Genomic DNA, 12516 nt, shown 5'->3' with positions numbered 1-12516 from the left:
CCAAATCCTCCTGACTCTGTGCACTTGGCTGTGCCATCATATATTCTTTTCACCTGATCAGCGTGGGTTTCCAGAGAGAAAACTCACCAGAAAACTGTAACTGGCTTTTAGTTATATCATGGACTTCAAAGCGATCGGCACAGAAAGGATAATTGGAAAGAAAATCCCTTCCATGTTATAATTATTTGTCCCAGGAACCGGAGTTCCTTAGTGATGATACATATTTTCCCTTCTGTATTCCTAGTGCCATGGGAACCTGGTCTCTGCTGGTATGTGCAGCGTATACCTGAACCTCCACACAGGGGAACGGAGGAATCACGATATTGGATTCAAACCAGTGATCCATCAAGACTCGCTTCCAGCAGTACCAGAGCCAGCTGCTTCAAAGGAAAATAGGGAGGGATTGTTCTCTGCCTTCAGGCCTTTTTGTTTCAAGTCTTTAAAGCCGCTTTCTTCCGCTGAGAATTGATTGAGTGGGAACATGCTGCTGTGCCCTAACAACATGTAGCACCAGTACTAAATGGATCGTATCGCCTGGTCATGGTGGCATCGCTTGTCCTTGGCCTCTCCTTTCGTTCTGCATCTGTTCCCAGCTCTGTTCTTCAGCATCTCGTTTCACAGTCAGTCCCTTCTGTCACTTCCCATTTCATTGACGAAGTTCTCTGTGTTGCACGTGGTTTGTGGACCATTGCAGGATGCCTAGCTTTTTTTTCTCTCCCCATCTTTGTGGCCAGCCTAAATCCTGCTGATCTTTGTCCAAATTTATTGATGGCCGTCATTGACCCTGCTCCTAATAATCTGTTACGGGGGAAATGGGGTGAATCCCCTGCTGTGGGAGGTGAGTCTGGAGGAGTTGTTAAACCTGCTGTTGGGTTGCCCTGGGACGCAGCACCAACCTCAGCTATGCCTGCAGGATGACGGTGGGGAACCCTGGGAAGCCACTGTCATCTCTTGGCTGTGAACCACGCCTGATGCTCATTCCCCTCAGCTCACCAAGATTTGTGGCACAGGTCTTGTGGCTGTTGGCCATGTGAAGGTTTTGAGGGATGGCTTGAGATGTTGAGAAGTTCAGTGAGTAAGCAGTAGCTGCGGTGGTTACCCATCTCCAGAGACAACACACACCTCACTGACAGGCTGCAATGCTCGCATGTTCTCCTTGCCTTGATGGCCATGCTTGAGAGATGCTGGTGCCCGTGAGTTCATACGAACACAGATGAAATTATTTTTGTTACTTTAAGACAGAGTAATTAAATACAGTATATACGGATCCCTCAAAATGACAGCCGCCCACAGAGCTAAAAACAGGAAATCCATTAACTTCATTATTTAAAAAATAAAATAAAAATCCTCCCAACTGATTCCTCTGTCACTTAAAGTTCTGCATGGAAGGAGGGCTAATTTAACGCTGCATTAACTCACTGTTATCACCCTCCTGTTACCTAAGTAGTTTCTAATGACTACCCTGGAGAGCACTTGGAAGCTTTTAAAAGTTTTTATGCTAAATTTTTTTTTTCTGTGTGGTTTATACTTTAAGAACAAAAGTTATTGATAACATTTTTCCAAATCTTCCAACAACATCAAGAACTATTCTGTTGGCTGCAAAAATGTGAAGGATCACCAGTCTCTTATCTCTTTGGCAGATAAGAAATTCGAAACATTTAATATAGGTGGTGTTTGGGGGAAATGGATGCGGCCAAGTTTGACTGCAGGAAGCTAGTTTAGATCTTGGGCTTGTTGGTGTTGGGGCAGCAGCGTGTCCTGGGGGTAGGAGTGGAGGAGTGGGGTTATCTGCTCTTGCCCAGGACAAGGTGCCAAAGGGGACTCTGGCCTTCAGCCCTCTGAGCTTTGGCTTTCATAGCCCTGAAAAGACTCGAGACCCCGTGGGGCAGGCGGCTTGCGAGACGTCTCTCTTTGTTCTGGGGTCTGTAAGTGAAGGGCACCACCGAATTGAGAAGCAATAAATCATTGTCTTTCCTCATTGTCTTTTCCTCAGAGCTTTGGTGGACCGATTTCTTCCTTTTTTTAAGCATCTCTCCTTCTTTCTCTGTCCTAGTTCAGATGTGCTTCTGAGGTCAGCATCTGTTGCACTCGGGATTTTGGGGGGTTTTTTGGGGGTGAATTCAGAATGAAGCATTCTGGTTGCTCTGCAGTATTTTCAAGTCTTAAAGCTGAAACTTTCTGCTTTATATTGGCTGAAAAGAGAGCTTTGCTGTGCTCCTAAGGTGTGTGCAATGCTAATGCCTGGGCTTAAATTTCCCCCTGATTGAAGACCTAAGTTATTTCAAAGTTAAGCCTTGCCTGCGTGCTCTGCCTGGTGATGGAGGAGATTCAGAACCGCTCTCTGACATTATTAACAGGGCTTTCGTGTTTACAGGCTGACTGTGTGACTGCGGAGAGACCTGGTCTTTCCATTAGGAATCGCCAGGAATCCTGTCCATCAGGAGCCCTAGGAAACTTTTTAAACTTGACACAAACTTGACCATTTTCTTGTATGTGCTCTTTGTGCCTCTACTTTTTACTGATATTTAGAAAGCTAGGGAGTGAGGGGAGTGAGTCTGTCCCCCTGATAGGTTTGTTGTCCTTCTGGAAAAGGAAAAATGACTGGAAAAAAGGCAAAAAGGGGCAATGTCGCAGGGGAAGGACAGCTGCTGGCGATGCCTCATGGAGTGCCCAGTGCTTCTGGGGTGCAGAGCACGACTGGCTACGGTGCAGACCTCTGCACAGCGAGTTACTGCGATTCACTGAACATCCTCTGCTTTCCAAGGGTTTCCTTCTTGCATAGTCTAAGCTGTTTGCATCTAGCTGTTGCTCTCCTTAAGCCTGAAATGGCACAGCAGCGGATGGATCCTGCTCACTTGGGTTTTTAGTGTCGTCTTCAGCACCGTGATGCCCTTCCCCTGCTCCCCCTGCCCCGGGGCTGGCCGGCGAGCCCGCTCCCCTGGCATTTGTCCTCAGCAGAAAGAAAAAACCAGCTCCTTTCAACAGGTGGTAGCTGAGACACGTGAAACTCCTGCGCAAAAGCCAAACCCAGTTGAAACTGGTGATAATTTTGCCAGGCATTTTAGTGTGGCCAGTATTTCACGCTGGAGATGATAAAGTTATTTGTAGTTAGCTGGCAGGCGCAGTATTTTAACTTATTAGAGGACATGTTAGCAAGACACTTCAAAACGATGCAGCTTTTTTTAGGATAGTTAGGAACTTTGCTTTCCTTTGAGGAAGTTGTTTCTATGAATGATGACAGTTGTAATGATTTACAGAGTATTTAAAAAAAAAAAAGTAAGGAAAAGGCAAAAACATGTATTTCCCATGGGTATGTTGGGTTTTGGGGTTTTTTTTTTTGTTTGTTTTTGAGATTTATCTTTCACAGCTGGAAAAGAGGGCTAGGCTTGACCTGACTGTCCTCCTTTAAGGCAATACGTACTTATTAAAAGAAGTATTGATAGATCAGTACAGTTCCGTGCATTTTGTAATTTGATCTGCATTTCTGCAAGTGGGAAATGAGTACGGATGGGAGGGTGAAGGAGAAGAGGAGCCCCTGACGGGGAAGGGGACAGGGATGAGCGGTGGGTGCAGGAGCGAAGAGCAGCCCGGTGCCCGTGGCAGCACACTGGCAGGGAAACACCCAACTGCTCAGCGTATTGCTGGCTGCCGGACACGACTCCGTTTGCATCAGTTGAACCGCACGTGGTAGTTGCAACGAGCATTTGCAAACTAAAACCCTCGGTCAGAATATCCTGTAGTCATCAGTATAACCCATCCTATTTTCAACAGGTGTTTTAACGCTATAGCTTAAATTATATCATACTGAATTTCAGGGAGGTAGGGAGGAGACGCTCAGGAGCGGTTAATCTAATTCCAGTGTAAGTCAGGCCGTATTGGGTATCTCCCTTGCTTTGGCTGCCGGGGCGTCTGACACACAATATTCATAGGGAGACAGCTGCAGCGTCCGCTCCCCAGCTCCTCTGTGCTGGCTGCAGAGAGCGAGCTATAAACCGCGTGTACATTGTAGAAGCATTTGTCTGTGCCATGCAGACGTGCTCTCTATAAATTTTATGTGTAGATGTGTTTATACAAAGAGAGACGGTTTGCTGTTTCACCTTATCCCATATTTTAGGAAGGGGAATTAATAAAAATAAACTATCTGAGCTATTTCTACCATAGTTAGGTATGGGGTTGATTTTGACCAGATGATTTTTTTTCTCAGAAAAACAGATTAAGTGAAAATAAGAAACTTCATTATCTTTGGACCTGGCTATTGTGTATTTAGTTCTGAAGGCTTTCTGCCCTTCTCTGCCTCATTGCTTTCTCCCCAACTGTCCGTGTAAACAGAAAACTGGTTTGGCGTGCAGGGCTGGGTGGGAAGGGGTTGCACTGGCTTTCCTCTATAGCCATGGACAAGCTGTGGTAACTTGGCTGGTTTTTTCATCAGATATTTGACAGTAAATAATAAAGATGAAAATTGGAAACCTTAATGATATAATGCTATATAATCTATACTCCATTAGAAATAAGACTCTCTATAGGGAGCCATAATGGGACTGCATTGGACTTTTCTGGAGACCGTTCATACCAAATTGACTTTTTTTTTACAAGTTAAGCACCAGTAATGTTTTCTACAGCGCATCAGATGCTCCTGCCAACGCATACGGTCTCTGCCGAAGGACGCGGTGAGACTGCGCGGTGCCGGCTTTCGCAGTTTTTCTTTCAAGCGGCAAATGGTTTTTGACTCTAGAGATCACTTGATGTTGAGCTAAATTTCCTAGCTGAAAATTTAAACTATTGGGGGTTTTGTTTGTATCTAATTTTGAGGAAGAAAAACATTTGAAAATCCTAAAAGGAAAACGGGAAAGCTTTTTTTTTTGTTTTGTTTTTGCTTCTTCCCCTTCCCTGTCTTTCCTGGCCCCCCAGCACATCCTCCCCGCTTCTCCTCCTCCCCTGCCCCAGCAGAGACCTCTAGAAAATGCCAAACTACGGATTTTGCCGCATCAAGTTCGGAGCATGTAACAAACATTTGAAACGCGTGTGGGGCAAGTGCAGCCGCCATTGGCAGTTTATTTTATTTCAATCCCCCCCCCCCACCACCAAAAAAAAAAAAAAAAAACCCCGTGGCTCCCTCTCCGGCTGCGCGGGAGATAACAATGGGGCGCTTTGTGCCGCTCTGCAGCTGCTGAAATTTGACTAGATCCAACTGAAGAAAACAGGAGCAGGTGGGTCAACAACGTGACCCTTTCGTTCCCAGCAGTATCAGTGTGCGCCGGGGCCGGAGGGACCGGGGCGGAGGTGAGCCCCGAGATTTAGCCCGGGCAATGAGGATGTGGTGGTTGGTGCTGTGAGGATGGGAGCTGCCTTTCTGAGATAGCCCCGATGCCTTTAAATATCATGGGGTTTGCTGCCATTTATAAAATGGGTTTCACTCTAAAAATGCTAGGATTGGGAAATGTCACTGTATGTGATAAACTGGCATCGTTACAGGCCAGAGATCTTTGCTCCGTTACCGGTGCTTTGATTCCCACATTGCCGCTCGTTTCTCGGTTTGTGCGATGCTCCGTGGCTGCGGCACGGATCCCCTGAAGCCCCCGATGCCCAGGTCTGCCCAGGTCACGGAGGTGCCTTCCTTCATGTCCATGTTTTTGCTGTGCTAGAACTGTCCTAAAAAATGTCGAGGGTGGGAGTTTCTGCAGCTTGGAGGAGGGTTCAGTACGTGGTTCCCAGTATGTTTGGTGGAGATGGAGGGTGCGGTTGTGTTGGGCTCCTTTGCCTGGCACTGCTGCAGCAGCAAATGCATCTCATCAACGTTGCCCACTTGGCAGCAAGAAGAGGAGGGTAAGGATAAGCCAGCAGTGTGCCCAGGTGGCCAAGAAAGCCAATGGCATCCTGGCTTGTATCAGGAACAGTGTGGCCAGCAGGACTGGGGCAGTGATCGTGCCCCTGTACTCGGCACTGGTGAGGCCGCACCTTGAATGTTGTGTTCAGTGTTGGGCCCCCCACTCCCAGAGAGACATTGAGGGGCTGGAGCGTGTCCAGAGAAGGGCAACGGAGCTGGGGAAGGGTCTGGAGCACAAGGCTGATGGGGAGCGGCTGGGGGACTGGGGTTGTTCAGCCTGGAGAAAAGGAGGCTGAGGGGAGACCTCATCGCTCTCTGCAACTGCCTGAAAGGAGGGTGTAGAGAGGTGGGCTCGGTCTCTTCTCCCAGGTAACAAGTGATAGGAGGAGAGGAAATGGCCTCCAGTTGCACCAGGGGAGGTTTAGACTGGATATTAGGAAATTTTACTCCATGAAAGGGTTCTCAAGCATTGGAACAGGCTGCCCAGGGCAGGGGTTGAGTCCCCATCCCTGGAGGTATTTAAAAGCCGTTTGGATGAGGTGCTTAGGGACATGGTGTAGTGGTGGGCTTGGCAGTGTTAGGTTTACAGTTGGACTCGATGATCTTAAAGATCTTTTCCAACCTATACGATTCTGTGATTCTGTGATAGGGACAAAAATATTGTTATTACTTAACTGCACAGGTCAGCTAAGTACCGGTTGTTCCTAAGGTCTTCCCTGCCAAGGTGTGATGGCTTGGTTGATTCCTTGTAGATGTCACTGTGTTTGGGCTTCATGAGCCTGGGAAGCGGTGTTGAAAGGTGGCAACGCTCAAACTTCAGCAGTGTTCAGCAGACACATGGTTACAGCCTCAAACCTGTCTGAGATTGCAAGGGATTTTGAGTCTGAGGCTTTTAAGGGGTAGACGTGAACAACTGTTTGTAAGTCAGCAGTCAGAAACGCAAGGTTTCTGTTGATGGATCTTGTAATCTTGCTTTCTAATATCAACTTACAATACAGTGAATGTGAGATGGAGCAGAGCTCCCCCCATTTATGCTGTACTGTGGATACAGTTGTGGTGTTCAACAACATGTTCACATCCTTGAAAGTCTTCATGATTTAACTGTAATTTTTGGTAGAAAACATGATACATGTAGCATCTCGGATGATCCCACCATCACAAAGGCTTGCATTGCTTATGGAGTAGCATCAAGCAGTGCTTTGCTTGCACATGATGAAGCCTGTAAGAGGAATAACAAGTTGCAGTCGGGATGCGTCCATGCTAAATAAGAAAAGGGAAAGCGGTGACAACTTTGGCAGTGGGTCGGGAGCGGGAGGGCTGCCGCAGGGAAGGGTACAGGGCGAGGAGCTGCTTGGGGTGGAAAGAAGATGGGTGGAGGCTGGAGAAGGAGCTTCTGCTGCCGAGGGCAGGGTATGTGACTGTTTGGGTGATGTGTGCTAGTACGGAAAATTGATCTGCATGACCGCATTACCAGCTGTGGAGACTCGGTCCATCAGGAAGAGGGTTGTTAATAAATCAGAGGCTCTCCGTGCATGTCTGCATCTTAAACTTGTTTTTTAGCAGGAACTTGCCGTGATCTGATACGAAGGTCAGTAGCAGAGCAAAGTACAGCACAGCACTTCATCTGCGCTAGCAAATCTGCCATTGCTGTCGACGGGCACGGAGCAGCCGGAGCTGGACAGGATTTAGCCGCAAGCCAAGGAGGTTTAGACGGAGACTTCTGAAATGGTGCTGTGACCGTAGTTTGTCCTTGGCTGCACTTGCAGTTAAACCCTGTTTGGTGCCGGCTTAGCTGCACCCGCTGCCAGCCCCCGTTGTCAGCAACGGGTAATTTAAGAGGTTTCTCCCAACAGCTGGCAGCACTGTTTACTCCGGTCCTCCCCTCCCGCCACGGCGCTGAGCTGTCCCCCTCGCTGGCACGGTTCGCATCGGATTATGCTGTCGGACTCGCAGCCGGGTGGTGGTTGTGCCAGGATTCAAACTTGTCGCTTTGGAACAAGAAGCACAGGTGCAGGCTGAACTCATGATCCTTGGAGGCCAGCACATACCGGGAAAGCTTCGGCTTTGCTTCGGACACACGCGCGCTCGTGCACGTGTCCCTGCGTGCTGGATGCGTGCTCATATAACCCATTTAACGCGCAAAAAATGTGTCACGCAGGATCGCGCGATCCTTTCATGTCCCTTCCCTCCACGCACGCAAACACCTCCCTAGGAGTTTGGTTTAAAAATGAAATAAAAAAATAAAATGCCAATGTGTCCTGCTTGGTGAGAGGCGATGCTGCTCTAGAAGGGAAATGCATACGTAGGGATCTAAAGGCCGTTTGGAGGTGGAGGCGTACGCCTTCCTGCTCAGCCATCCAGCGTGCATCCTATATGTCTGCAGGGGAACACAGTGATTAACATATGAAAACGCTGATAACAGTGGGATTCTTGTGCTGGCAGAAACGAAGGAGATATACTACCATTTTGGTGCCAGTTAGACCCATAACTGCTATTTGTGGCTGAGTTTAGCAACAATTAACCTTTCACATTTTGTATTAGCCATTGCTTTCCTGGTGCAGCTGCTTTTATAACAATATACTTCACTTCTCCTCTCAGGAGCGCTAATTTTGGCAGTTGGGGTATCTGTTCTGGAAACCGCAGGATGTATGGAGGCAGAATGGGGATTGTTTTAATAGCTGTTCGACGTATAATAATCTTTTTGAGAAAAAACAAATTACATTTTTATTTAGGGGACCTTGTGCGTATTAAGATAAAAGGAGGAGATTGCATCACTGCTACTGAAAATATTTTAAAACAAATTCAACGTAGTTTTGCTTGCGTGACAACATCAAATCACAGGTTTGAAAAATCTCAGCCTGGTGTGCAATCGGGTGTCTCAGATTCTGGAGCCGGAAGAAATTAATGCCTTTGGTAGGTCTTTCCCTGCCTGTTTGGACTGGTGAAGGGACCATTGACAAGTAGCAAAGTGCCTGGGGGACTCTTGGGAAGGAGCGTGGCTATGAGTGACCCATGGGCACTATCTGGTTTATTGTATATAGACATATAGGTAGGAATACCGGCATCTTAAATGGCTCCAATGAGGTTGCTGAGTTTTCAGAAATTGTCCCCACTTAGCCATTTAGTGTCTTTTTATTTATTTATTTATTTATTTAATGGCTTCAGAATGCAATTTTATCGCATGGAAATATTTGAAAATATGAGTGTATAATTGGAGGTGGGGCAAAGCTGGTGTAATGAACTTGAATTTGGTTTTAGCATCAGTATGTTGTTACTTAAAAACGTAGTGGAGGTTGGACTTCACCTGTCAAAACAGAACTGCTGTGTTCTGGCTCCTCCTGAATAATCATTTCAATATTTATACTCTATGCTGTGCTGGAAAAAGAATAGGCAAAATGCAGATTTGCATGAAGTAGGTTATAGTCTGTCTTCTCCAAAGCGTCCAGTATCGCAGGTAACAGGTTCACTGGATGGTTACAAGGCTGTGCTTTGATCTCGGCTCTACTGGTATTCAATCTAGAGTAATTTTGCCAAATCCAGCAATGTGTAAAACTGGCTTGATGGATGATTTGGACTTTTTTCATTATGATTTTTCTTTACGATTAAAGATTTGAAGCTTCTGGTTTCACATTAATGTTGATGATGAATAAGACTTAATGTGATTTTAATCATCCTCTTTTGAAGATACAGACTGCCCCTTTTTTGGGCATGAATCCAGTAAAGTCAGCGGGACTGTTGGCAATGGCTCGGTCAGTCCGTGATCTGCAGGAATCAGTAGCAACACTGAGCAGTTCTGTGCCTGGCTCACCTTGCCGATTCCCAGGGCACTTAAATTGCCTTTTCCTTTGCTTCATAAAAGTTCTTTTTTTTTTTCTTGCTTCACGCTGCATAAAATAACCACGTAAACAAGAAGAGTGTCGGTGTGCGTGCTTGGAGAAAGAACACCACAACCCCATGCACCAAACATAGATGCACATCATTCACACTGTAGCTTAAAGCACCTGAATTCCCAGCGTGTGCGATGTGTGTGTTAGGACAGAGCGGGTACCTAAGTTTCCCCAAGTTAAATTTAAAAAACATTACAGGGTTTTTTTTTCTTCTTGGGTGGGTGTTTAAAATTTGTGAAAGGATAACTTACAGGACTTGTACAATAGCTCTTTTCTTTTTAATTTCTCGTATGTTGGCACTACAGGATGGGAATCGCAGCTCCTGGAAACAGGGTTCCTGGGGATATTCCTCTGCCCGCTCTGGACCCTCTCCCGCCTGCCCCAGCACACTCCTCCTTCCAGCATCGTCATCTGGGGCTTTCGGTGGCTGATTTTCAGGATCATGCTTGGAGCGGTAAGTGGGACTTCACATTGTTGCTTTTTTTGAGGTGACAGCAGAAGGAGTGTCTCATCCTAGCAGAAAACCGGCCCCTGGTCCAACACATTGGAGTCCTCTGGCTTAGGAATTTTTCTGGTTACGAGGAAGGAGCATGTAGCAGGAAATGCTTCGTGCTCTGGTTCACAGAATCTTTCAACTTACTATTAGTGTTTATTTTAAGGAGGACAAACATCGGAGAAAGAAAATCTGTGTTGATATGTTGGTGCTGCTCTTGTGATTGGCTCTTGAAAAGGAATAAAAGTGAAGTTTGAGACTTGGGCATTGTGGCTTTTTGATAAGATGGTTGGGAGTCCAGTGGGTAATTCCCAGGAGCAAGGAGCTTTACCCTGAGTTATTTTTTCTTTTTGTGTGCTTTACTGAAAAGTCATTCTCTGCTCTGTGTTTTCAAAGAGAACAATTGCTGCATTACTGTCCCAGTGCCAATGGAAACTCCCAAGTAGCTTGTAAAAGAATCCATCAGGAACTGACACATCTTTGTTAAAATAAAGGTGTGGCAGGGGCATTACCCTGTCATCTCGATCCACATTTTGGACATTTCAAAATATCCCAAAACTTTAAGCTAAGGATCATCACTGCAGAAGGAGATTACAGGCAGGTGGGACATTCCTGTGTCCATCTGCTCTAAAATCCTTCTCTCACCTCAGCTCTTTAAGTGCTTGAATCTGCAGTCAAGCTCAATAAGCTCTTAATTATCCTCCTCATCTTAAAAATGAAATAAATGAAAGGCAAATTTTTTTTGTATTAACCTTAGTGTTACCTATTTTCAAGGCAACTTTGTTCGCGGAGAACACGTTATCCCAGTCAATATTCTTGGAAAACACATGCTGTACGCTTGTTGCATCAAAGGGAGGCTTCCCACCCCATGATGGTTCAGCAAATTCAGCTTGAAAGAGCAGAAAATTTGGGGTTTTTGTATGCGTCATGCAAGTGGTATTTCAAAACCTACTCTTTGATGTTGCATTCATTTCTTTGCCATATGTATTGTGTAGCATCACTGAATTTTGCTCAGCTTCCTAAAGCTGCAATTCTTGCTCATTATTAATTCCTGCAATTCTTGCTTATTATTAATTAAATAGATCTGGTCCTGCTGCAGGGCAATACAGATGGATAATATGACTCCTGAAGGTCCACGCCAGCACGGCTTTCTATGACCCTATACAATATCTGCATGTGTAGATAATCCCATAGATTTTAACACAACTGCTGGTTGAAAATATTCAGTAAGGGTTTATGGGACAAAGTCAGCTTTGTAGTGCTTTTAAAATGCCGTAAGGCTTTCGGTTGGAGTTCAGGTGAACGGTACTGTTCTAGCATCCTACCGTACTGCTCCTGCCACACCCTGGGATGGAGGCCACTGGATGCACCTGTAATTGCAACTTTACTTTCAATGATAGAAATGCAGTCTTTTAGGAAGCCTGGCCTTTGTAGAGAGGAGGGTCTTGTTTGACACTCCGCAGGATGAGAGCGGGAGAGGGAGCTAATGGGAAGATCTCTGTGCTGGGCCGAACACACCATGTCAGGACACTCATGGCAAACAATCTGTTGTGGTTAGGTAGGTAAATGCAAAATTATTTAGGCTCTTGTGATCTGTTTCATGGAGTTTTTTCCTGGGACGGCTGGGAAATTGCTATTAGAAAAAAAGCTAGAATGGTTCTTAGCAAAACTGCTGGTAGGAAAGGAATCGAAATGGGAGCGTTTGTGGAGCTTGGTGCTGTTTATGGGAAAATGATGTTGGAAGGGAAGCGTGGTAGCCAGGTGAAGTGCAGTGTGTGGTTTTGGGAGAGAATAATGGCAGATAATCCTTAAAAATGGCCTGCCTTAAAACAACAGACAGTTTGTAAATCTGTGCGTGGGCTCTGCTGCAGCGTCAGAGTCCATAGCCTGGAGAAGCAGTTGGGTTGCTTCGGGGCTGGCACCGCTGTAGGCTCTTGCTGCACAGAGGCACTGTCTTCATAGCCTCAGGGCTGGGTCTGCGGCCGTACTTACTGCTCAGGGTCACTTCTGCAGGAGGTGGCCTGCTGACTTGCTGCTGGCTCTGTGCAGAGATCCTTGGGGACAATAATTTGCAGTCCACGTGAACACCACAGATGATGAGATGTGGGTCTCCATGCAGTTGATCCAGCAGGTATGAAGGGTATGTTGTTGGTCTAGTGAGAACGGTTCTGTTGAAACTTTTTTGGATGATAAATTAAGGGTGGTTTTGGCATTAAATTTTTGTGAGAAAGCATCTGTTGTTCTTGATGCTTTCCCGTTTCTCATTTGGACGTCACGTTGACTTGGTTAAAATTGAGCTCTTTCAAAGTTGG

General features: G+C 46.1%; 1 protein-coding gene across 4 annotated transcripts in view; it reads left to right on the top strand.

The window, feature by feature from the left end:
• The window catches only part of LMF1 (lipase maturation factor 1), a 207722-nt gene that overhangs the window by 51786 nt on the left and 143420 nt on the right, over positions 1–12516 (top strand). For all 4 annotated transcript variants that reach the window (XM_075515558.1, XM_075515561.1, XM_075515560.1 and 1 more), the window contains one exon: positions 10017–10165. In XM_075515558.1, the coding sequence (XP_075371673.1) occupies positions 10017–10165 (149 nt within the window). The remainder of the gene's footprint in view (positions 1–10016; positions 10166–12516) is intronic.

The sequence above is a fragment of the Mycteria americana genome, chromosome 12, assembly GCF_035582795.1.
Source record: "Mycteria americana isolate JAX WOST 10 ecotype Jacksonville Zoo and Gardens chromosome 12, USCA_MyAme_1.0, whole genome shotgun sequence".
NCBI lineage: Eukaryota > Metazoa > Chordata > Aves > Ciconiiformes > Ciconiidae > Mycteria > Mycteria americana.
The sequence above is the reverse complement of the archived record's forward strand: the minus strand, read 5'-3'. Positions and strand labels throughout refer to the sequence as shown.